The 25,986-nt window shown below is 46.8% G+C and overlaps 1 protein-coding gene across 2 annotated transcripts in view; it reads left to right on the top strand.

Moving 5' to 3' along the window:
* Window positions 1–2,519: 2,519 nt before the first annotated feature.
* The window catches only part of Nrg2 (neuregulin 2), a 190,162-nt gene continuing 166,695 nt past the window's right edge, over window positions 2,520–25,986 (top strand). For both annotated transcript variants that reach the window (XM_028886757.2, XM_028886758.2), the window contains exon 1: window positions 2,520–3,473. In XM_028886757.2, coding sequence (XP_028742590.1) covers window positions 2,735–3,473 — 739 coding nt within the window. In that variant the 5' untranslated portion in view covers window positions 2,520–2,734. The remainder of the gene's footprint in view (window positions 3,474–25,986) is intronic.

Here is a 25,986-nt window from a genome sequence, read left to right as displayed (position 1 = left end):
AAAGGCATGGTAAATTGATTATTTACTGAAGAAGTACGTACACATAGCAGTATGAAGTATTTTCTCCACTACTCTGATGAGGAAGACTAGAAAGTAAAATGAACTCATAGTCATTTATAAAACTGGTTGAAAAGTCCGGCTCTCCTTGACCTCAGAGTACAAGCTATTTATTTCTCTGGCCCCAGAAACAAAAGATTGAACCGCTGCTGCGGCTGTGTGTGCTCTGAAGTCTCTTTGTCTCTCTGGAACTCTCCTTTTCATTGAGAAATGAGAGGTGGAGTTAGCCATCCTCTTTACAGCAATAGTTTGTGATTTATGGTATCTGTGACTGAAGGAAGTCAATGAAGGGACCGTGAAGACTGGCTTGAGGCCTTCAAGAGTACTGATCCTGGGGCTGGGGAGATGGTTCAGTAATTAAGAGAATGTACTGCTCTTGCAGAGACCCCAGGTTAAATTCTCAGTATCATATCAGGGATAAGCCTCTTCAGGCACCTGCGTTCAGGAGCATGTACCGCTCCCACCCCTGCCACGCATGTAATTATAAAAGTAAATTTAAAAAAAGAATACTGGGCCCAGAGGTGGTGGTGCATGCCTTTAATCCCAGCACTTAGGAGGCAGAGGCAAATGGATCTCTGTGAGTTTGAGACCAGCCTGGTCTACAGAGTGAGTTCTGGGACAGCCAGGGCTACACAGAGAAAACCCTGTCTCAGAAAACAAAACAAAACAAAACAAAAAAGAATACTGATCTTCAGTCCCCTCTTTTTCTCTTTCCTTAACTGAAGATTTGCTGACTGAGTTTTATGTGTTGGCTGTAATAGGGATCCAAAGTCTCATAGAGCATAGACCTTGGCATTACAGCTGCTAGAAGTCCTGTGTCAGCACTGTAACAGTGAGCTCCGCAAGGAACACATACAACCCAGGAGGATGGGATTAACTCCATCAGGTGTGTATGTGTTGATCAGGGTGGTGATGGATATGCATTTGTGCGCGGAGGGGGCGGGGAGAGGGTATGCCATTGACCTGAGCCTTAAGGAAAGAATAGTTCTCTAGATGGACAAGCTTTCTGCCTGTGAGGCTTTCTGGACACACAGAAAAAGCAAGAGCAGCCCAGACTGTCTTAAGGCAAAGGGTCAACTACCAGGCTAGTGATGCAGAAGGAGCCCCTGAAAAGTTTGGCTTCTACTCTTGGGTATGGCTACATCTTTTCACTTGATTTTTAGAAAGCTCACTGGCTGCGGTCTAACCGGAAGTGTGTGATGAGGCAAAAGGTGTGAGTACCGCTAGGAAGCTTGGCCATGTTCAGAGGATTGACGATGAGTACTTGGGCCTAAGGTGTTTGTAGCATTTGGAGAGAAAGGAGAAGGATGAGAGGTTTTTAAAGGTAGAGCTACAGGGCTTGGTGATTGAGCGGTGGATGGAGACCAGGGACTTATCAGAATGGGTTGGTTCCCAAGTATAAAGTGCTACCATTTAGAAACGGAGGGAATTTGGAGTCAGGTGGGAGAGATACTGCTGTTGGTTTTGGATATTCAGTCTGAAGTGCCACTTAAGAGAGCCAAGAACCCAGCATCCCCCTTCTCCCTGACCCCAGGAGCTGTCCTAGCCCAAGTTAGTCATTCTTGGGCTAATTTCCACCAGCAATCAAATTCTCCGAGGGCTTCACTAGCATTTCTGAGTTTGACATCCATCAAGGATAACAGCAGCCTATGGAAGACTTCCTGGGCACCCACTGATAAAAGTGTGGATTGCGGAGTACATGTTTGTATTGGACACTCGCTTTTGCAAGCACCAGATTACAAGAAAGCATTTCCATGGAGCCTTCTCTGGCCCTGACAGGCTCCGGTTCTAAGCTGGCTCCCAAGAGCGCCCCCCACCCCCCACTTAGGGAGCTGATTTTTAAAAAGGAAATGGGGTTGTATAACGTGCAGCCTGGTTCCCCTTGACAACTGGAGAAAACCCTAAGTTTGGGCGGCTGAATCCACTTCCAGTCATTACCTCTGGAGACAAGACTCCTTGTAGCCCTGATCCTTTAAAAATGATGGGACTGGAATCATCTGTCTCAGCTCGAATATCCAGCGGTCACCAGGCGGTGGCAGGGTCGAGCAGGTGGACTCTTGGGGGGGGGGTGCTGTTTCCAGGGTCCTCTTAGGGAAGAAGACCGCCCTGGAGGCAAGAAGCAGGCGCTCCATCCCGGCCCTGGCTACCTCCCTGATACAGCCTAGGGCTGAAGGCAGGGGCACGCCCTGTGTCCTACACCCCTGTTCCTGGGATGTTATCAGTAGCCTCTTCGTTTCTCCACCCTCTCCTCACGGCGCTAAACCCCACTGTCATGCCTATAAATCCCAAGAGCAAAGGGTGGCACGATTCCTCCCGCGCCCCTGCGGGCTGAAGGCGGGCACTAAAGCAGTGCAGTTCCAAGCTTCCCCTGCAGAAGCCACGCTCCTGACTTGGTCCGGTGATAGGGGGGCGCGAGAGAGCAAGTGGGCGGGCGTCCCATCCTCCGCATCCTCCTCCAAGTCCTGGCGCGCAGGGAGGGAGCGCTGCGCTGCGCCGGGCTGCGCATCGCGGCCCACTTGCCGCCTGTCCCCTGCCCTGGCTGGGCCACCTCCCCGGGCTGCCGGTGGAGGGCTTCGAGGCGCTAACGTTACGCTGTTTCCGGTTTTCCAGAGGGCTCTGTTTCCCCTCCCAAGGCGGCGGCGGCTGAGCGGCGGAGCCCCCCAAATGGCCTGGCCAGATGCGGCAGGTTTGCTGCTCAGCGCTGCCGCCGCCACTGGAGAAGGCTCGGTGCAGCAGCTACAGCTACAGCTACAGCGACAGCAGCAGCAGCAACAGCAGCAGCAGCAGCAGAAGCAGCAGCAGAAGCAGCAGCAGCAGCAGCAGCAACAGCAGCAGCAGCAGCGAGAGCGGCGGCAGCAACAGCAACAGCGGCAGCAGCAGCATCTCCCGTCCCGCTGCGCCCCCAGAGCCGCGGCCGCAGCCACAGCCGCAGCCCCGCAGCCCCGCAACCCCGAGAGCCGCCGCCCGCTCGCGAGCCGCAGCCGCCGGCGGCATGAGGCGCGACCCGGCCCCCGGCTTCTCGATGCTGCTCTTCGGTGTGTCGCTCGCCTGCTACTCGCCCAGCCTCAAGTCGGTGCAGGACCAGGCGTACAAGGCACCCGTGGTGGTGGAGGGCAAGGTACAGGGACTGGCCCCGGCAGGCGGCTCCAGCTCTAACAGCACCCGCGAGCCGCCCGCCTCGGGTCGGGTGGCGCTGGTGAAGGTGCTGGACAAGTGGCCGCTCCGGAGCGGGGGGCTGCAGCGCGAGCAGGTGATCAGCGTGGGCTCCTGTGTGCCGCTCGAAAGGAACCAGCGCTACATCTTTTTCCTGGAGCCCACTGAGCAGCCCTTAGTTTTTAAGACGGCCTTTGCCCCGGTCGACCCTAACGGCAAAAACATCAAGAAAGAGGTGGGCAAGATCCTGTGCACTGACTGCGGTGAGTCGCCCCCTCCTTCTGCTGGAGAAAGGGGGGAGGAGGGAGGTGGTGGAGGATGGGGGTGGGGCGGAGAGGTGCCGCAGGTGCCCAGGCCTGGCAGCGCTCGGCCGCCGGGGGGTGGGGCCGCCCCTGGACAGGGCGCCGGTCGCGGGTGGGTGAGGGTGTGGGCTTGGGGAGAAGGAGAAATCAGGCTCAAAGTGTGCGCTAGGGGCGAGAGCTGGTGGGGAGGCGCTGGCCTGTGCCAACAGGGATCTGCGGCTGATGTATGGCATGTGGGGCTGGAAAGCTGCCATCATAGCCCAGTAGCGGAAGGGAAAACGGTGAGGTCCGGGCGGCGCTGGCCTGAGGCTCAGTGAGTCAGGAGTGACCCTCAGAGGCCTCGCCCGCTCCGCTCCCGGGGGCCTGCCTTGGCCAGGCTGGCAGGGTCTACAGGAGCAGCTGGGCAGACTCCCAGGCTGTGAAGGCCTCCGCTTACAAGTTCTCCTAGGGAATGATCGCCCCCGCCCCCTCCTTCCTCTCCCGGCTCGTTGCTCTGCTCATCCACACCGCTGGCGCAGGCAGAGTTGGACTTTTTCTGCTACTGTTTTCCGTTCTCCGTGTGGCTCTGGGCTCCCCCCCACCCCGCCCCTCCGTCGTGCTTCGCCTGTCTTTGTTAAGAGAGTAGCCCAGCCTTCCCTTCTTAACCCCCAGAACCAGCGAGCAGACGCTCTTTTAGCCGTTTGTGAAGTATCTCACCTGGTCTTGATGGTGGTGGTGGTGGTGATGAGAGAGTAACTTGCTTTTGCTGAATGTTTGAAGTTCAGCTCTAACATCTTCCTGGCAGGATGTATTGACCGCATCTATCTTCACAATACTGGGTGCTGTGCAGGAATGCTGGTGATTATAAACGAAACGCAAGCCTGCACATCTGTGCAGCCCCAGGGTGAGGGGCTCCCATTCGGAAGTCAAAGAAATGATACTTTAGCAGCTTTTTCTTGTTGTCTCCAAGTCCCACTGATTTCTCAATAAGATATTTTTTTAAAGGCTGAATCTGCGATGTTTAGCGTAATTCAGGACTGTTGGATCCCTGAATTGTGATCGATCTCCTGAACTCTCATAGAAGTAGATGTATTTACCAATTTATTGACTGAACCTGGGTAGTGTAGACAGGTTTGAGTAGAAAAAAAAATATGAGTAACAGCTAATTGGAAAATCTGCTGTCATCTTTCTAGAGCAATCAATGCCTTTGGCTTTTGGAAGCCTCCCTCCCCCTGCTCCTGTAAGAGACAAATTTTAGGCAGTTAGTTGTGGGAGTGTATCTAAGCACTGTGCAAAACCCTGATCACTTTAATGAGAAGAATCTTGAAAGTGTTTTACCATGGAGAGGAAAAACTGGGGAATGAGGGCAGTTTATGGTTCGGTTATTATTCTAAGCAATATTATTGCCTGCTTTTTAATTTGGGTTTTATGCTCTGAAAAGTTTTATGATGACAAGTTGAGACCAGCTAAGAATCTCTCTCTCTCTCTCTCTCTCTCTCTCTCTCTCTCTTTTTAATTCTACTAAGTATTTTATCTGAGATCCCTTGGGGAATTGTGGAACTAACTGTATTGTGCAGTGGGAAGAAGATAGTAAAAACATGTATTGAACCTTGTCCAAGGACAGCTTTTGTTTGGGTTCTTGGTGAATTGCTCCTGAATATGCACAGTGTATGTACGCACATGATTCCCTCCTCAGGGTCACTGAGGATTGATAGTTATTGTCAACCACTATCACAACAGGCACTCCTGCCCTTTGTCCCCATAGTGTCTCATGTCCTTGCACCTTGGTTGTTTGAGTGAGCATGTCATAGTTTCAACAGTTGCATGCAGAGATCATGAGAGATTTGAGGTCATGAATATACTCTGCTTTTAGACTTTGGGCATCTCGTATTATTTATGTGTAGTATAGTTCTTGCAGAGATAAATTTAGGACTGCAATCACTTGTAAAGGGAAGGCCCTCACACATCATAAATTATCGAGGAGCAGGAATGAGTATGGCAGCAAATATTTTAGAATTAAAAAAAAAAGTGCCAGGGATGATAGTGTACAGATAGGCATCAGAGAAGCTTTACATAAGAGGATTAGAAACTAAAGGGCATTTTTGTGAGAGGAGACTTATGGAACTGGAGATAATGTGACAGAAGAATATAAACTATGCTTTCTTATTTTCTGTTATGCAGTTAAAGAAAACATGTGCTGTAATGGCATATTAAATGAGGAAACAAAATCAGCCTAACTAACCACAACACCTTCCTTGTGCTCAGCAGGAAATAGCTAACACATTCATTTTCTGTTTTCTATTCTAAAGAAAGCCCTGTGGGCCACAGGGTCATTGGGAACATTCTCTCCTTGGAGCAGATTTGCCCATTGCAAAATAGGGAAGCTGGCACTTGGAAACTGTCATTGTAGCCGTTATATTGAGCAACTAGGGTTGAATTGTTACTTTGTTCAGGCAGTTTCTGCTCTGAGCTGTCTGGGCTCCAGAGGTGTGTGGTTCCTGGAGAGGTCTTCTAGAAACTATGTGTGGGGAGGGGACTTAGGGGTGATGTGCCATATGGAAGGATATATTGTGCTTAAAAGCACCATTCCTCAGTCACATCAACCCAAGGATCATCCTGGATCCCTCCTAGAAGGTCCTCATAATGGCTAGTTGCAACTGTGAAGTGTGGTCTGAGAGTCTGGGATCTAAGGTAGAGTGGTAGCTAGGGGTCTGTCTGGAAGAGCCAGGCCTAACCAAAGGGGCGTCTTTTGTAGATCTGATGTATAGCATTAATCAAAAACGACTACCTCTAGTGGTAAAGAGTAAAATCTTTGCATTTCTAAGAAATTTGCATATATGGAGATGTTTTCTGAGCCTTCTGTGGAAAGGAGAGGTGGAGCTACAAAGGCCTTATTAGGGACGGTGTAACTCTGCCACGCTGCTGCAAGCTTGTCCTGTTCTTTGCATAGTGCTCTGCTGTAAGGGGTGCTCATACGTATTTGGTATAATCACAGCCCATCTTGTTCCTTTCTCAGATAAATGTTTTTAAGCCATTTCCTAATTGAATATGTTCGGGAGACAACAGGAAAGAAGACAGAGGCTTCCCTTTGGGACTTGCTGACTTGTGCTTCTCTGGTGTGAGGTGTGCTTCTGGGGACTTTGAAACCAATCTGGTACCCAGATTCACATATCAGAGGAAGGTGGTTCACAGAACTCAGTGTAGCAAAAGTGGCCGCATATTTTTAAAACGCTGTTTATTTGCAGAATCTTTTCTTCCCCAGCCAGCTGGGAAGCCAGCTGTGCTGCAGCTTGAAGATGGGAAAGTGAAACCAGATTAGAAGCTGACCGGTCCCGGGGGCTTGGTTATAGGTGCAAGGACTGAATTGCCACCCTAATGCCATTATTTCTTGTGTGGTTGCTTTCCTTTGCAGAGTCCAATTTGTGGGACAGAAATAACACCTTATCTTTGAGATCCTCTTTGTCCTCACCTCCTGCCCCCGCAGTGTTTGGTACTATGTCTAGCTTAGACACTCTTTTGAGTGGATGAAGTCAAGTTCATAAAAGGCACTCCCAGGTTCACGTGGAAACAATCTCAACTTTCTGATCCGTGACACCAAGTTTTGTTCGGGGAAAGCTGAGTCTGATGGTAGCCTTTACCTGTCACCATGGGAACCCATTTTCTTTCCTTTTTTTCTTCTCCCTGCTCCAAAGGAGCCCTTATCAATTAGAGTACTTGGCCACAATCTGCTTAATCACTGTGGTGATTAATGGGATCTGAGAGGTAGGGAAGAAAGGTCTTGCTAGAGAAGGTGCTCTCTGGGGGTGGGGTGGGGGTGGGGAGGAGGGAGGCTACCACACCCCCTCCCAAATTTAAATGCAAATAAAAGTATTAGTTTGATCAGCAAATGTTTTGGGATCTCTCGAGTCTGATTAACAGTCTAACTGACTAACTTCCTCTTAGCTACTAATCAAGGCATTTGTAGCCTTCTTACCATCCTTTATTACCAGGGCATTTAAATTTAATTCTCTAGTAACAGCTTATTTTTAAAATGAAGCTGCTCTTATGTTTTTTGTATAAGGAACATATTTTTATGGCTCAAAATTCAGCAAGTACATCAGAATGTAGAGTGCAAGTTTTCCCCTTCCTTGTCGTGCCTGCCCTCACCTATCCTGCTCTAAAGCAATTGTAAAAATAGTTTAGTTTTGAAATGTGTCTTTCCCTAAAAAGAATTTTTTCATAGTGTTGAATTTTTCTTTCTTTCTTTCTTTCTTTCTTTCTTTCTTTCTTTCTTTCTTTCTTTCTTTCTTTCTTTCTTTCTTTCTTCCTTTCTTTCTTTCTTTCTTCTTCTTTCTTTTTTTTAGTAGATAGAGAGTGTTAACTTTGTCATTAAGACAATTTTACAGACTGGTGGTGGTGGTGGCGGTGGTAGTGCACACCTTTAATCCCAGCACTCAGGAGGCAGAAGCAGGTCGATCTCTGTGAGTTCGAGGCCAGCCTGGGGTACAGAGTGAGTTCCAGGAAAGGCTCCAAAGCTACACAGAGAAACCCTGTCTCAAACAAACAAACAAAACAAACAAACAAAACCCCCCCAAAAAAGAGACAATTTTATGGTAAATTCTTCCCAGGTTACAACCCAAGATCTTGACTACCTGGATTCTGCTGCTTTTCTGAGACCTTTTCTTTCTTCCTTCTTTCCTTCCTTCCTTCCTTCCTTCCTTCCTTCCTTCCTTCTTTTTTTTTTTTTTTTTTTTTTTTTTTTTTTTTTTTTTTTTTTTTTTTTTTCCTTCCTTCCTTCCTTCTTCCTTCCTTCCTTCCTTCCTTTCTCTTTTTTTTTTTCTTTTCTTTTCTTTTTTCTTTTGTTTTTTGAGACAAGGTTTCTCTGTGCAGTTTTGGTACCTGTCCTGGATCTCACTCTGTAGCCCAGGCTGGCCTCGAACTCACAGAGACCCTCCTGGCTCTGCCTCCCGAGTGCTGGGATGAAAGGTGTGTGCCACCGCCACCCGGCCTGACTCCTTTTCTATGTCAAGTCAAAGATCTTTCTTTTCCACTTTACCCACACCTTACCTCACAAATATAATCCTAGGATAAGAAACTAAAATCTCGCCGGGCGTTGGGGGCGCACACCTTTCATCCCAGTGGATGAAAGTGGACTTTGTGAGTCTTTATTGGGATGCTCAATGCTCAAGAGAGCCACCCAAAGGCTTGTCTCTGAAAGTGAGGCTGAGACTCTGTCCACAGGTACTCAGCAGAGTCCCTGTGTGAAGAATTTCAAGATTCCATATCTGTGAGGAATTTGACCAGGCTTGTATGTTGATGATTCTAGAGGGATTTAGTTACCTGAGAACTGTTAGGACATCCACTGAGGAAAAGATTTAGAAATTTTGGGAGGATCAGGGAAAATGCCTTTCAGGTAAGTAGAGGAGAAAGTAAATTTGCAAATATCTGAACAGTGGGACTCCACCCCCTGAGTTGGCTTAGTGGCATTTGGTGTTTTAAATATTGACTTGGGAAAGGAATGGTGACATCAATATCAGTCTGTTAAGTCTTTTTAAAATTTCTCTTCCTTTTTTTGAGACATGGTCTCACTATGCAGCCCTGGCTACATGCCCAGCACCCTGTGAAGTTTTTAACAACATGTTCTTCGGTTTTTCTTTTTCAAAGGTTAAAATGTTGTTAGTATAAATTTTTCTAAAGATATGCTCCCATCCACTCTTGAGTTTGGTTGGCTAGATGGATGTGAAATGAGTATTACTTTCTTCTCTGTTTCTAGTGAATTAAGCCCATTTACTTTTTAGAATCTGTACACAGAAATAAATCCAGTTTATGAGTTTCAAGGGATGATGTAGGCAACTCCAGAAAATTGAGGGAAGCAGTTGAGTTGATTGTGAAAGTACTATGATATCATGACAAAGCTGAAAATGTCTCCTTCTCATGTTTACAATTAGTTTTGATGACAAAGCAAACTGTACACCTAAAATTTAAAACTGAATATCACCTTTTTCCTTTGGGGGGATAAAAAATAAGATTACAAAAGAGAATGCCAATTCCAAATAAAATCCTTACATGATCTGTTGATTTCTCCCTTGAGTGGCAGGGTTCAAGTCGTCGCTAGGAGAGAATGTTGTTTTGAAAGTGTCAACATAAACTGTAAGGATGTCTGTTAAACATGATAATTAAACACGCTAAAGGGGAAGTCATGTTGTCAAAATGCCCAGTTAATCCACCCAAACATCTCAAACTCACTCTTTGCTGAAATGTCTAGTCTTTTTATGAAATTAAAGTAGACTCTTTTAATAATAACAGTACACAGGCCTAGCTAGCAAGCTGACTCAGTGAGTGAATGTGCTCGCTGTCAAGGCTGACGACCTGAGTTTGATCTCTAGCATGTACACGGTGGAAGAAGAGAATTGGCTTCTGCAAGTTGTCCTCAGGCTTCCACGCACACACCGCGGCAGGCACACACTTACACCAAATAAGTAAATTAGCTAACTCGTAAGTGTAAGAAAATAACAATGTAGACTGGTTAATCTTGCTGGGCTAGAATGCCATGCAAAGGCTGTAAGAAGTTGGGCAGACATGGAGGACAATCAGAGGGCATTAGAATAACATGAAGAAGACATACTAGAACCCAGACAAAGATCTGAGAAGCTTTTGCCAACCTGGGGTCAAAAGACAAATTGCACTGATTGAAGTCCGTTGCTGCCCGTCAGCTGTGATGCTTTTGATAATTAGGAAAGGAAGTTGAAGGCAGGACTTTTTCCCCAGCTAGTTGCTTCAAGGAGAGTGTGGCATATGAGCTCAACCTACGGTCACATTCCCCTCCCACTCTGTATATGCAGCGAGAGCCAAATACCTCTCCAGGGACCTTTTCTGGGACAGAGGTACAGCTTCTCCAAAGCCGGTCCTTCTGTGAGCCTCTGCTCAGGACATGGCTGTGCTGCTAGCCTCCTGAGGTGGGTGAGAAGTGCTTGACGTTTCACTTCCCCTTGCAGATGTTTCCACAAGGGCAGAGGCACAGGTATCCCCAGGGTTTCTCTGTCTACTAGCAATACAGACCCCTGCCAGAATAATGACACTCAAGTTACCCTCTATGTTCTTTCCGGATGCAAACTCCTTTGTCTTTTTTTTATTATTATTATTATTTTATTTAAATCATTCATGGATTCTCTACCCTGCTCTAAGGACACTGTTCCTCCCCGCCCCACCCCCCGCTCCTCTTTGTCTGGTTTATGAAGACTGAAAATGGACTGTCCTTCTCCATTAGGCTGGGATGTTTTACTTGGCCTTGATCTTGGTATTGGCCCATCTAACCAAACCGAAATGAACTAACTCAGAATTGAATGAAAAGAAGGTCACCACATGGCTAAACATCTAACCCAGCCTGTGCAGCCATCAGGGCAGCATTTAATTCTGTGGTGACAGCAGTGGGTTTGTGTCCCGAAGGTTTTGTTATTTAAAGGGAATTCTAAAATTGTTTATCCTTTTGATGTTGATTTCAACACATTGGCTACAGATCCTGCTGGTGGTGGATTTTCAGGTCTGAAGCATGATCTGTGACTTAGACTATATGAAGTGTAGCTGATGACCACCCAGTGCTCGGAGCGGAGGGCGAGGAGCATCATAAAGGGGAAGACGGACATATCTGTTAGAGAATGTCAGAAATGTCTTGGAGCAGTTGGAGGCGTGATTCCAAAAGCGAGAGATAGATGAGGTGGGAGTGGTTTGAGGATAAAGAGAGATGAATCGGTTAATTCAAATCAATTCTATGCAGAGAGCAGCATTCTCGGTAGTAGAAGGTCATGACTGTGGTTGGCAAAAAGACAGGAAAGAAAGGAAGACATGATTAAGGATTAATAACTAGAAAGGTGGACTGGGGCGATAGGTCCCTGTTCTTAATTATGTAAGCAGCATTTGAAGTCTTAGTTTAAAAACAATTTGGTGGGTTGGAGAGATGGCTCAGCTGTTAGGAGCACTGGCTGCCCTTCTAAAGGACACAGGTTCGATTCCCAGCACCCACAGGGTGGCTCACAACCGGCTGTAGCTCCAGTTCCAGAGGATCTGACTCCCTCTTCTGGCCTCCATGGGCACCAGGTACACACAAGTGGTGCATAGTGAAACGTACAGGCAAAAAAATTAAAAAGACAAAACCAAAATCAACGTATGCCAGTCATAGCGGTGCATGCCTTTAATCCCAGCATTCTGAAGGCAGAGGCAGGCGATTTCTCTGAGTTTAAGGTTAGCCTGAGTGAGCTCCATGATATGCAGGGCTATGTAGACATACCCTGTCTAAAACAAACAAACGAAAACCATCTTGGTAATGTTTGGTTATCCATGAATGTGGCAACGTGGCTTGTATGTATTTTGTCAAATTTAATGTGTTTCATGTTTGGGATGGTATTATAAATGGTATTGTTAACTCGATTTTATTGTCCACCTACGCATTTGTCTCTTAGTATCTAAGGGACGCTGTAGCTAGAGTTTTGCTGGTCCTGCCTGGCCTGTGGAGTCAGGACAAATCGCTTTCACCCACCAGTCCTGCAGCCGCTCAGACCCAACCGAGTAAACACACAGAGACTTACATTGCTTACAAACTGTATGGCCGTGGCAGGCTTCTTGTTATCTAGTTCTTCTATCTTAAATTAACCCATTTCTATAAATCCATACCTTGCCACATGACTCGTGGCTTACCAGTTGGTACTCATGGCGGCGGCTGGTGGCGTCTCCTCGCTCAGCCTTCCTGTTCCCAGAATTCTCTTCTCTGTTTGTCCTGCCTATACTTCCTGCCTGGCTACTGGCCAATCAGCGTTTTATTTATACAGAGCGATATCCACAGCAGGGCACCAGCCCCATGACCCTTCATTAATACCTAAATCTGTAAGTGCTCAAATCCCTTATGAATGCTCTAGTGTTTGCATATAACCTACACATACCCTCCTAGAGTCATCTCTCGATTACTTATAATACCTAGTACGATGGAAAAGCTGTGTAAATAGTTGCTGACCTGCATGCATTGCTTAGAAAGTAGTGACAACATGAAAGCTTGCATGCATTCTTTACAGAAGTAGCTATCATAGCTTATACCGTACACAGATACAGAGGGCTGACAGAATATTAAAATGCAATTCTCTTTGAGTGTGATGATGGAGACTAAAAGCCAGGCCTTCGTGAATGCTAGACAACCATGCTGCCACTGAGCTGTAACCCCTGCCCTTCCATTTTTAATGTTGATTTTACATCCTGCGACCCTAATAGATTTACTTTTTTTTTTTTTTTTTTTTCCGGTGCCAATACCGCTTTTCTTTTTTGGATTGGTTGGAACTTTCTATGCACATGATTATGTTGTCAGCAAAAAAGTTCAGTTTTTCCTTTCTGTTTGCCATTTCTTTCTCTTTCTTCCCTTATTGCACCAGCTAGGGCTGCCAAGTACAATGTTGAATAGGAGTGCTGAGAGCAGCCAGGCTTTTCTATTCACGGAGGAAAACATCCAGACTTTTCACTATTAATTATGATGTTAGATGAGGTTTCTGAAAATATGCCCTTCCTGTAAAACCAGAAAATCCTACTAAATACAGTGTAATGGACTAGGGCTTCAGTCTCCCAGTCGGGTGGACCTGGGCTTGGAAACCATCTTTTGTGTATTTCAGATGGGAGGTGCTGGGCAACTTACTTTCTGTGTCTTAGTTTCCCATAAAGTGGGAATGGTGGTCATTTAATAGGGCCATTATGAATATTAAAAGAGATCGTGCACATAAAATGTAACATACCACTCCTCCTCCTCTTCTTTTTCTTCTTCCATGGCTCTTACTATGTGGCCCTGGCTAGCCTAGACCTCCCTATGTGGACCAGATTGACTTTGAACTCACAGAAATCAGTATGCCTCTGCCTTCAAAGTGCTGAGGTTAAAGGGGCATGCTATGAAGCCTGACCAAATACTTCTTCTTCTTAACCTAGACCAATGTAAGCAGGAGGAGTGAGTAAATAAAAATGTCAAGTTCTAGAAGTATGCTCAGTAGAGGGAAGTGTACACAAAACCATAGTTTCCACCCAGATGTTTTTATTAATCTGAGCTTGAGAATTACTGGGCTGGGTTTGCGGTGGCGTAATGAGAGGAAATGGTTTTGCATGAGAGTGGTCTTGTTTTAGGATAGCCCATAGGAGTCCCTGGGTATGGGTGCTAATCTTATGGAGGGCCCCAATATGCTACAGATCTTGCTGGGCTTGTGAGTATGTTGTGGTCACTTTGGGGGGGAACGTCTGTAGTAAACACTGTTTTCCTCTGTTTCACAGAGAAGTCTAAGATCCAGGCTTGTCAGCGTGTCCCCAAACATCTCATCACGCTCACGGGGTGAATGAACTGTTGTCACCCCGCCAGGTCCATGCTTTGACGGCAGCTCGTTGTCGCTTACATTTTACAGCTGTCGGAAGGAGCTGCTGAAAGATCCTGGGACATGGCTGAAAGCTTCCGGACTTTTCAAAGCAGGGTCCCCAACTCACCCTGATTTGATTTGGGGTTCCAAGATGTAGGGACAAGCTCCTTCAGGCCTAAGTTGGGACAGCTCTGATAGCTGCCCATAGTCAGAGGAGTAATGAGGTCATGTCACAGGTGACAGTTTTAGAGTCTGTGCATTTAATTTTATTCTAATTAATTTGTTAATTGGTGTGTAGAGTCTGATGGAAGTACAAAACTTTGCTTCTTAGATACTTACAGGTCAAGACTTCTTGCTTGAGTTCTTTTCTCTGTTGGGTACTGTTAATGTAGGGGTCCTCGGCTAGCCACAAATCCTGAAGAATTATTTAGGTCCTATTCTTGCAGTCTTAGTATTCATCACCAGCATCACTTACCGACACATCTCTGCCCGTTTGCTTTTTGGCCTAGACACATTTTGAAACTACTCAGATGACAACAGTCCAGGCCAAGGGAGCAGAACACTCTGGAAAACATCTCCAGCTGTCTCCACAAGGGCAGCACTTTGGCCCTCAGTCATCTTTCAGTTCAGTGTTTTTCTGGGAAGCCCACAGTCTCCTCATAGTGTCATCACTGCTGGATTTCAGAACTGTGTAGCTCTGTCTAGCCTGGAACTCACTGTGTGTGTGCACCAGGCTGGCCCCAGGCTTTCATCAAGCCTCCCACTTCTGTCTTCCAAGGGTTGGGTTTACAGGTGTACACCACCATGCCTGGCTAGTTTCTTCATATTCTTGCAAGCAGCTCCTCATTTCCCACCCCCCTGAACTTTAGAATTCTCTGTTGACAGTTTTCTCCACATATGGTAATATTTTGGCTTGAGTTTCCTTTCTGACTTGGTTAGTTGGCCTTTTGAGAGATCTACCACTTTCTCTTGCCACCTGAGCTTTCCAAATAGTCTCCACTGTGGTCTCCCACAGGAGTGTCTAGTGGTACTTGTTCAAGCTCACTTGCTCATGCTTCGGGATGAGTGTGTCAAGAGGCATGGCCAGGCACCACTTCCATAGTAAGTTAAGAGCCTAAGTTCAGAGTTTACTGTACCTTTTTTTTTAAACCCAGTAGGCAACTTGGGGACTTCTGGAAACCATAGTTTCTTAGAGCCATCCTTTGATTTTAAAGAGGAGCACATTACCTCTGTGTCTTGTTAATGTTTCTCCTTGGGTATCCCTTCTCCATCTCCTGGGTGAAGCATTCTCTCTGTCTGCTTGGTTGAAGTATTGGATGGGAAACGATGGGGAACTGGTGTCGTTTCTTTATGGGGAACTCTCTTCCAGCACAGCACCAAGTTCTGAGGACCCCTGGTCTTGACCTCACAGGAAGCTCTGGAATCCAGCCTTCTTTCCACTGCAGTCTTTTCCACTGGGGCCTGGGGCCGTGGGTACAGAATCTCCATGCATCACTTCCCATGCTCGTTTAGACCAGCACTGAGCTTCACAAGCACCAGTGGACAGCTCTCTTCTGGTTGGCTCTGTGTGGATTTTGAGAGACGAGGAGGGTTTCTATACTGCCCAGATGGAACCAGCCGGTTAAGTAGGTGATCATCCTGTCTGAATCCATCCCTGGGAGAGAGAAAACAGCAAGGCTGCACCTGGAGCAGCTTTCCCAACTTCGTCATGGTTGATGCAACTGCAGGGAAAAGATAATGCAAAGAAATTTTTCTTAAAGAGGGAGGGGAGAAGTCTCAAACCTGGCATGGTCAGTTTGTCAGAGTGAACCCAAGGTCCATAAATGAAGATTTTCTTTGAAAGGGTACAGGGGATTCCAACAGCCTGTGGCTGTCACATAGTTGGTTTTTCTGTATCTGTCTGTCTGTCTTTCTCTCTCTCTCATTTAATTAATTAACTAAGGTTTAGTTTTAGGCATTTTTTTGTTGTTTGTTTGTTTGTTTGTTTGTTTGTTTTGAGACCTGATGTTCCTGAGTAGCTTAAGCAGGCCTAGAACTGTCGATCCTCCTGGCGCAGTCTGCCTGCTGACTTACAGGTGTGTGCTGGTTTACTGGTTTCCTATACACAGCCTCTTCTCATGGGTTTCACTTAACGCCCCCTTACCTGATGCTAAGAGCTCCTTCATCACCCACCTTCCTGCTCAGTCCTCCTGATGTTCTCACTCTTAATCTAAACGCAACAGCTTTTCCTCGGGCCCGTTACCAAACAGCAGAAAAGAATATCCAGAGACTTCTTCTGGGAAGTCCCCAACCCTTCCTGGGACTTTAGATCCCAGTCTCTATTGGAAGGTGGGATTAAGACCTGGGGTGGGGAAAGGTGGAACTGTGTGTAGCAGATCTGCCTGCATCTCTAGTGACACTCTGTTGGCCTCTTAGTGGCATGCATATTAATTTGTCTTGACCAGATACTGACATTGATCCCTTTCAGACAGCACCTTCCGGGCTTAGGCTAGGTGGTTCAGGCCAACACTGGGAAGTCCTGAAGCTCTGGATCCGAGCACACTTTGGTCACTAAAGCTTTAAGTGATCCCTACACTGAGATACTCTAAAGCCAACGAACATCCTTTTATCTTTTACTTCTGTTCGACAAGCTGGGGACTTAAAGACTGTTCGGCAGGAACTCTGCTTCCTTTACTCACCCTTCTGGAGAAGCTGGTTCCTCTCAAGTGGGACCTAGACGTATGGGAGAGACATTCTTGGAGAAGCCTCACACATCATCCATGAGAACCCAGCCTGAGAGAAATGCATCCTGATCCGGAGGCTGTGCTTCTACCTTCTAGGCACAGCAAGACATCACCACCTCTGATGCAACAACCCTTTGCTGCTGGGAATGTAGGTTGGAGGAGACATACTATACCAGTGACCCCAGGAGGGGAAGGTAGTCTCCATTCTCCCATGGAAATTTCCTGAGTAGTTCCTGTGTTTGTGGTGTGTACTCAGCAGACAGCAGGGCAGAGGAGAATGGCGGGAGAGGGAATACTGTCTCCACCTTGGCCAATGTCACCTCTGCTTCTCCCTTTATTCCATCTCTGTTTCTTCTGGGTAGTGACATCGGCTTCGGGGTCTCTGGTGAAGGATCTTCCTTGGGCCCAGGGCCTGTTGGACAGAAGCAAAAGTTTAAAGTGTTGGTCTTAGAAGCACTCTGTGGAGAAATCCTTACAACTCCAATGCATTTGAGAAGCTCCTTGTAAAGGAAAACAGCTGGTTTTGAAGAGCACGAGTGAGTTCGGTGCTCCTCACTGGGGCAACCAAGGTCATGAACCACATTTTAAGTAAGGGGATTTTAGCTGGGGGTGTGGCTCATTGCCAGGGTGCTTGCCTCGCATCACCGAGGCTGTAGGTTCAATCCCTGGTACCTTATACCTTATAGCAGGCACAGTGATGCATACCTTTAATCTCAGCACGTGAGAGGCAGAGGCAGGTGGATCTCTGTGAATCTGAAGCCAGCCTGGTCTACAGAGTGAGTCCCAGGCCAGCCAGAGCTGCACAGTGAGACCCTGTTTGGGAACAAACAAACAAGCAAACAAACAAAAGCCACAAAGAGGGGAGAGAGAGCTTACTTTTTTCATCCCTGAAATTAAACTGATCATTCCAGAGAAGAGTGAGTGTGGTGATTGCAAGAGGAAGATGGAGAAGGGATAGTGTTGCCCTGGCAACAGAGGGTAACTCAATGGACCTGACTCTAATTCAATGGTCCAGAGATGACTATCGTGTGAAACTGAATTATGAGTTTGGGGAAGGAGTTCCATGCTGGCTTGCAGTTGGTCTGGTTGCCCTTAAAAGTTGAGCTGGTTTGTGGATCCTGCCATGAGCGTCTGCAGTGATAACAAAGGTATAGCTTTTGGTTTTTCTGATGTCTTTATATGCTTTCTCTCCCTCTCCTGCCTTCTCAGATCATCCCAGTCATGGGATCTCCTTCTGTTGTCCACCTTGGAAGGGTCGGCTTTCTGAGGGGCTGTCCTTAGGTCTCTTCTCTGTGTGTATCACCTCCTATCCCTAGCAATATGTGAACCTGCATGCAAGCTCTACAACTGACTTTTCAGTCAACTGAGTGCATCCTACTCTGTGACTCCACAGCTGTATTACCTGGGGCAAATTAATTAACCTCAGGTCCCTTCGTTATAAAATAGAGCCAATAATAAGAGCTATCTCAAGGATTTGTGATGGGCCCTGGTGAGCCACTCCATGGGAAGTGCCTAAGTCAACACCTGCTTAAAGAAAACATCCAGTGCGGGCAAAGTCTCTTCATATTGTTTGATTCTGGTTTCTGACTATTCCTGGCAAACGGTTTTGGTTATCTGACACTGTGACAATTAAGCCAGTACCAGTTATTGGTCATATATACTGCCTCTCAGCTCTGGGGCTTGAGGAGCTTGGTTAGAAAGGACCTGGCCTCAGTTTCCTAGCTGCATGAGAGAGCAGAGCTGTGTGCTCACATATCACACCCGCAAGATTCATCTTATTAGAGAAGGATGACTAGCCTCTTCTGGATTCAAGCATAGGGGACATACACTCTGTCTCTAGACGGAAGGAGTTTCAAAGGATGTGTGGACATTATAGCCTGTCATCTGGCACAGGTACCATACTCCCGTGCATCAAATATAGTCACCTCCACCCAAGAGCTTCCCCACCACAATCTCATTTATTTTCAGGGTCCAGGTCTCATTATGCAAATAAGGTCCAGGTGTAGATGGGATTCCTGTAATGTGGCTCCTTGGCTTTGGCAACTAAATTTAGTACTATCCTTCTGGATCTAAAGGCTGGGAACTAAAAAGACAAATATCACTTCTGTACCCAAATACAGTGCTGGGATAGATAGAGGATAACCACTGTATGTGACACTTTAAAAACAAGCAATGCTTGCATTTTAAAATCAGGTTTATGAAACCCTGTGTAGCCCTGGCTGTCCTGGATCTCACTCTGTAGACCAGGCTGGCCTCGAACTCAGAGATCCACCTGTCTCTGCCTGCCTCTGCCTCCCAAGTGCTGGGATTAAAGCCATGCGCCACTACCACCCTGCAAAAATCACTCTTCTTTTTGAGGCAGGGTCTCAGACTCACTGTACTCCTGTCCTAGCTTTCTGAGTGCCGAGATTGCAGATGTACACCACCATTCCCAGCTCTAAAATGACTTCATTTGTCATTCTAAGTTCTGAAATAATTTCAGACTTACAAGAACTTTGCAAGCACAGTAGATTATCCACAAATATCCTTTGCCCAGCTTCCTCAGATTATACAACGATTAAACAACGGAAACAATCGAGCCAAGAAGTTGACAGTACTGATGCAATGCTGTTAACTAACCTGCGGATTTCATTCTGATTTTGCCGATTGTCCCGAGAATGGATTTCTCCTAGTCTGGGTTCCAGTTCAGTCTCCACACCCCCTGCAGTGGTCATGTCTTTCCCTTCTCCCTAGAGTAGGTATTTCCATTTAGGAAAGAGAGCATCTGCCTCTAGCTGAAGAGCAGCTCTGCTGTGCAGCTGACATCTGAGCACGGCTCTGCCACCTGGAGTGACTCCCGCTGTTATGGTTCTACCCCATGGGCTCCTGGTTCTGCCCATGCCTTCTTTCTTCACAAATGTCGACTGTGTTTCCAACTAAGTCATTTCTGCAGTCTGTCCCTTTTCTGTCAAAGCTGATGGCATTCCTGATGATATGATTCTTCCCTAGTGTGTGGGGCTTTCCAGACATATTGCTGTAGACTACTGTATCAGAAAAAAACCCACAATATAAGCCTTACTTTTTTTGTTTGTTTGTTTGTTTTTCAAGACAGGATTTCTCTGTGTAGTTTTGGTGCCTGTCCTGGGTGTGACACTTTAAAAACAAGCAATGCTTGCATTTTAAAATCACTCTTTTTGTGAAACCCTGTGTAGCCCTGGCTGTCCTGGATCTCACTCTGTAGACCAGGCTGGCCTTGAACTCACAGAGATCCGCCTGGCTCTGCCTCCTGAGTGCTGGGATTAAAGGCATGCACCACCTATTAGTCTTATCAAGATAAACTGTTTTCTACATTGAGCACCTGGTGAGGCAGCTGGGTGGGTGGGGTAAGGGTGGGGTGGACGGTGCTTTTTGGATTAGTAGGATTCCTATTCTGGGAAGAAGTGAGGCACATCCTAAAAATCTAGATGGACCTTTTTGTCTGTCAGAAGTTTCTTGAAGACATTACCTTCGATCTTTTAGAGGTCTTCAGTTGAGCCCAGCAGATTCTTATTATATCTTATTGTGTTTAGGGTACCCTCACCTTCCACAAGCAATTTCTATCAAGTTCTGCAAACTACCACAAACATCAGAATCATATGTGGCTTCCTTTTCACACCCATCCCCTGAATGCAACCCATTGACAACTCGTGACAGTTTTTAGGTCTGTGATGTGCCCTCAGTACAGTTGTTATTCTCCATGTTCTAGCTGGGTATCATATCTCATCCAGATTTCCATTAGAGCTGCAAGCGGAATGCCTTGTCCCTTCCTCCCCTATCTACTACCTATTGTTAGATTTTGCTTTCTAAAATAAGATCTCTCTTTCCAACCCAGAAATCTTAAATAACCTCTTCACACTGCCTATGGAATAAAGTAAATCTTCTCTATAGGGCATGCAGGGCTTCCACAATTTAGCTGCTGCCTCCCTAAGCCTTTAGCTCACTCTTTTACCCTCGAGCTGCTATAGCCAACATGCACTGCCTGGGAATTCCAAAGTGTGCATTGTTTTTTCTTTCTTTCCTTTTGGGGGCTCTGCTCTCTCTGTTCCTGTGACTTGGTACATCTCTCCCTATTCAGCCAGCTCCCAGCTTCCACACCCATGCCCAGCTCGGATCGGAAGCACCTCCCGGCATTTTCAAGTCTATAGCAGTTCACGGCTTCTCCATCCCATGGAGGAAGGCGGTGTGTGTTCTCTGCACTGTGGGCTTCTTCGGTGCAGACTGGAGCTGCCACTAAGGGTGCATTATATTTTGCTTTTTGTGCCTTAAGATGTCTTAACAACTGCTTGGTGACTTGAAGAGTTCCCTTAGAACTTCACCTTAGGCTTAGAACCGGCCATTGGATGTAAGCCTCATGCACGTGGAAGGAGGTGGACATAGGGTGACAGGGAATGTCAGCAGATCTACGACATCAGTTGAGATAGTCACTTTCCATGAAAGTAGTTACAAAGTGCTGTGCTAGATTTTCCCCCCTCCATCATTGTAGCTGCTCTTTACACTATTACTGAGCACCAAGTCTCTGATATATGTTTCAGGTCCTTTCTTATTAGCTCCCATGGGCAGCATCTTAACTTTACCCAGGGGCACTAATAACGTCCTGGTGTTGTGTACCACTGTGTGATGCTACATAGTACACATGTACACATGCTTCATGGTGATGCTACACATAGGATCCCAGTAAGTATGAGTTGAGGTGAAAGTGAAGGATGTGCCTCTGTGGGGCACCGACATGGTTTCCCACCCAAGGAAACACAGCCAAGGAAGCAGGTCCAAATCACCTTGCCATCCCTGTGGTCCTGGCTACTCGGGGCACTGAACAGGAAGAGCACTTGAGGCTAGGATGAGCGATACAGCTGAGACCTTGGGGGTGGGGTGGGGAGAGAGAGAGAGAGAGGACAGTGCTGTGCTGTCCAAGGTGACAGAAGGCTCATTCAGCACAAGTGATTTACCCAGTCCTCTTGAGACTCTGCACTTCCTGCTTCACTACAGAGGTGGGGGCATTGTGTGGACGGGGTCTGGTAGTAAGTGGATGGCAGATTTGCAGTCTGGATCAGGCCATCAGATGTGGCAGTACCTGACTTTAGGGCACCAGGCTACAGGTCCTTAGTTGAGGAAGAAAGAGGAGACTCCGCAGGCCCTGACAGGTTTGTTTTCAAGTGACGGCAGTCCTTCCTCCCTGAGCCCCGTCTCAGCCACTGAATTCCATATGACCTTGTGCAGGTTGTACTCACACGCCAGGCTTTGTTTTCAGCAGACAAATCGTGGCTCCTTCTTCAGCTGTGAGAACTGGGGAAGAGAGTGTTTTAAGCCAATTAGGTAAGTGGCATGGTACCAAAATAGAGCCCACATGGGCTTATTGTTTTTCCTTGAAATTTTTAGCAAAATCCTAGGCTGGGAGATACTCTGGATATTTGGAACGCTGCATTTCTTGGTTCCAGGCTTCCCCTTATTCCATTCTGAGTATCAAACACAAGCAGCCTCCGTGAATCTGGGATAATTGCATGGGAAGGGTTGGGGTTACTTAGGAGGATGATGGAGGCCTGACCTCCTCCTGCCTTCAGAATCCACAAAGGAGGGAGAATGGGGAAATGACAAATAGTTGATCAGGAAGTGGGGACAGTCCCTCCTAAATTGGGACAGCCGGCTCCGCGATAAGACTGATTTACTCTGTCTGCAGCCCTCAGGACTAGACACTATGGAAACAGAAATGAAACTCTGACTTTGGCTGCTCTCTGCACATGGCGAGGGTAGAGCACCTCTCTCTGTCCTTGCCTGATGCATCATCTGGGGGGGGGGAGTCTCGAGAGTGTGGAAAGAGGGCATTTGCCAGGTCCATGAGGCTGGATTCTAGAGAAAGGGTCGATTCTGGGGACATGTGTTTCTGAGGGCGTTGGATATGCGTCGAGTTGGCCTTTGGTTCGTCCTTGGAGGCTGTGTTTCTGCTAGGGCCAGCTCAAGGTGACCTGCTTGTACTCTGTAGACAGGAGAGCTAGCCTGCCTGATCTCTCCGATGTTCCTGAGAAACTGATTTTGCTACGGGGCTGAGTGAACCATATGGCAGCTAGATTACGGAGATTGTTGGCGTTTGTCACAGAAAGAACAGGCTTTTTGGCTATAGCAAATACCCCCAGGTAGAGGTGCCACGCCATCTGTGATCACAGCATATAGGAAACAGGCTTGGGAGGTATGCGGTTCCTGCCTCCAAAGGGAAGGGAGAGGCAAGTTCTAAATCAAATACCGTTAGCCTAGGAGGTGTTTTGTTTCTTGTTTTCTCTCCTTGATTGCTGTTTCTTTGGAGGATACAGGGTGTGTGTGGGGGGGGAGATCTAGAATTTGCATTTCTCAGTTTTGAGAGGTTTAGAGTCTACTTGGGGATATCGGGATAATAAAGTAGCATTAGAAGTCCAAGGTACAGTAGTGGCACGAAGTTGAAATACTCTAGAATTCAGGGAAGCCGCAGGGCCAACACAGCAGGAAAGTCTGTAGGAGGGAGCTAGCCCTGGAGAATGAGCAGGTGGGAGGGGCTTAGGAGGATGGGGCGAGGGCCTGCCAGAAAGAACCATGCAAAGGGAAGTAGAGACAGCAAGAGACCTTTACAAGACCAGGAGGAGGTCAATGTGGTTGAAGTGAAGATAAAGAGAGATAAGATTAAGACAGCGGGGGGGGGGGGGGGGGGGGGGGGGGGGACCAGATTAAAGAGGGTCTTTATGGACAGACAAAGGAATTTAGACCTGGCTCTGAAGGTGATAGGGCACCTTTGTAGGTACTTGGGCAGAGATATGATACAGAGAAAGGAATGCTTGGAGATACTTTGTACATACAATTCCGAGCAGACTGGTACTGTGTCCTGGAGATTAAACAGGAAGTTATAAAGTTCTTGAAGCCATGAGGAAGAGAAAATTAGATATTTTCTTTCTTCCTCCCCCTCCACCCCTTTTCTCTTTTTTCAAGACAGGGTCTCTATATGTAATCCTGGCTATCCTGAAATTCCCTATGTAGACCAGGCTGGCTTTAGCCCTACAGAGATCCGCCTGCCTCTACCTTCTGAGTGTCAGGATTAAAGGTGTGCACCACCACTCCTAGCAGATATTTCCTTTCCAGAACCTGGGAGATCTGAGCATGAGCTGGGCAGCAGACACAAAGGAGATTTTAAAAAAAGGTCAAAGTTCTGATTTTGGAAAGCTGGAAGCAATAATAGGGATATTAACAAAAATGGAATAGTTATAAGGAAAGGCAATTTTATGGGGGAAATGATGAGTTTGGCAATGACTTTATTTACTTAATAAATACTTATGTGACATTTGTTACATTCTTGGCACCATTCAAATCACTTTATAAAAGATAACTCATTTAGGTCTCATAATAGCCGTGAGGAACGGCTATTGTTATTATCCTCTTTATTACAAAGGTAGAAACTCAAGTATAGAAGTGTTAGTAATTTTCCAAGACCAGTGTACATAGCAGAGCAGGATTCTGAAGCCAGGCCATCTATGCTGTGCTCCCTCTTGTTGATGGAAGACTCAGGTGCATGAAGAGTCCACGAAGGGTTAAATAGTTGTTAGCTGAAGGCTTCCTGCATGCACAGCCCTTCACAGGAAGTGAATAGGGTGGCATCTGTCAAATCTTGCTCAAGCATACTAAGTTGTGTACTACAAAGGAGGGTAGCAGGTAAGAGAGAGGGAGAGTAGATACACATCCAGGTAGGGCTATCAGAAAAGGCTTAAGGGAGAAGGAGGTGGGATATAGAAAAACCATGAGAGATGGGTCAAGGTGAATTTGTGTCGTTGATGGTAGGGGAAGAACATCCCTAGTTGACACACAATCCTGAATAAAATCATGGTGTTGGGGGGGGGGAGTTCAAAACGTATTTTGGGACTAGGACTTAGCATAGCACCTGACTCAGTACCCTACTCTGTCAGTGTGAAGTAGGATGGGACTTGGCATTAGTTAGGCTGCAACAGGAAGTGTGAGCTGGCGATGCAGGGAGAGGGAGGGCTGAGACCCCTCGACGGAGAAGCAGGAGCCTGAGTGACGGGATTTCAGGCACACAAAGGATTCAGAGAATGGTGTCAGGATAGAGGACACCCAAAAGGATGGAGGAAGGAGAACTGAGAGAGGGGAGGAGCCTTCCGTTTTGTGCATACAGATATATAACAATACTATTCTTATTTCAACATGAACCTGCCGTCCCTATGATAAGGCCTGTGGCTCCTGGGTTGATGTTTGGTCATATGCTGTACTGGGAGGCCACTTCTGCCTCCCGGCCTTCCCTTTTCAGGGGTCTTCAGCCTCATGGGAGTACTTGAAGCTCTCACTGAGCTTGCCTCCTCTATATTTAGGAATCTTGGTGCCCTTCTGTCTGGACTCCAGGACTTGACAAAACACCAGCGCATGCTCATGTCGTTGGTTCAGAGTCTATTGACTGACTCTCCTGAGCCTGTTTTCCTAACTGTACAATAGGACTAACAATATTTGCTTTGCTTCCCTGACAGGGAGCTTGGGAGGATCAGAGGAGGTAATGTCTGTGAAGGAGCTAGACAACGGCAAAGTGCTGTATCCAAGCACACCCATGATCTTTACAGCCACTGGCTGTGCTCACTCTTAAGGTGAGCGCTCTCAAAGTGTCTTTTGCAGAACCTGTTCACATCTCTCTGCCAGGACCTTCAAGGGCAAGGCCACAGAGCAGGAGTTTGGGGGAGAATAATATTTCCTTGGGCAGGTGCATCTTGTTTCACTGGCTCCAAGATGAATTCAAGGCCCCCTCCCCGACGAAGTTGGCCTCTCCAAAGTCTGTCTATGTGCTTTGCAATTGACACTGGGGGCATGAGACGGACTAAGATGCCTTTGTTCTCAGAGGCAATGGGCTATACATGGAAATTGTCTTTCTTCCTTTCCATCACTGAAAGCTATTTTACTTCACACTTAGCGAGCAGAAATCTCACTAAAAATGCTTCGGGAGGCTTCTGCTGCCCTGTGAGAATGGAATCCAGTCTGCTTTTGAGTGTCTTGCAATATGTCGTGGTCACCTTTCTACTGTACTGGAAGCACAGTGTTGGCTTGTACATCGAATGTCCTGATCTTGGAACATACTCTGGATATTGATTTTTACAGTCTCTATTGGCAATTTTAGTGTCATTTTCTCTGCCCTACTAGAAAGTGGAAGGCATAATACAGTTTGATGACAGGTAACTTTATCATCCTGGGTTTGACTATTTAAGGCTCTGGGTGTTATTGGGGAGCTAGATCCCTCTCCCTGTCCAGTAAGCTCTGAATATCAACATCCTGAGTGACAAACAGCCAGCTAGCCTTCTATGGGGCTTCTTTTCAAGAAGAATTCTGTTCTTGTTTTCTTTTACCTTTTAAAAGCTCTCAGATGCCAATCCAAATCCAGAGCCTCTTACTAGGAAC

The sequence above is a fragment of the Peromyscus leucopus genome, chromosome 19 (genome assembly GCF_004664715.2).
Source record: "Peromyscus leucopus breed LL Stock chromosome 19, UCI_PerLeu_2.1, whole genome shotgun sequence".
Lineage (NCBI taxonomy): Eukaryota > Metazoa > Chordata > Mammalia > Rodentia > Cricetidae > Peromyscus > Peromyscus leucopus.
This window is presented reverse-complemented; position numbering and strand designations above follow the sequence as displayed.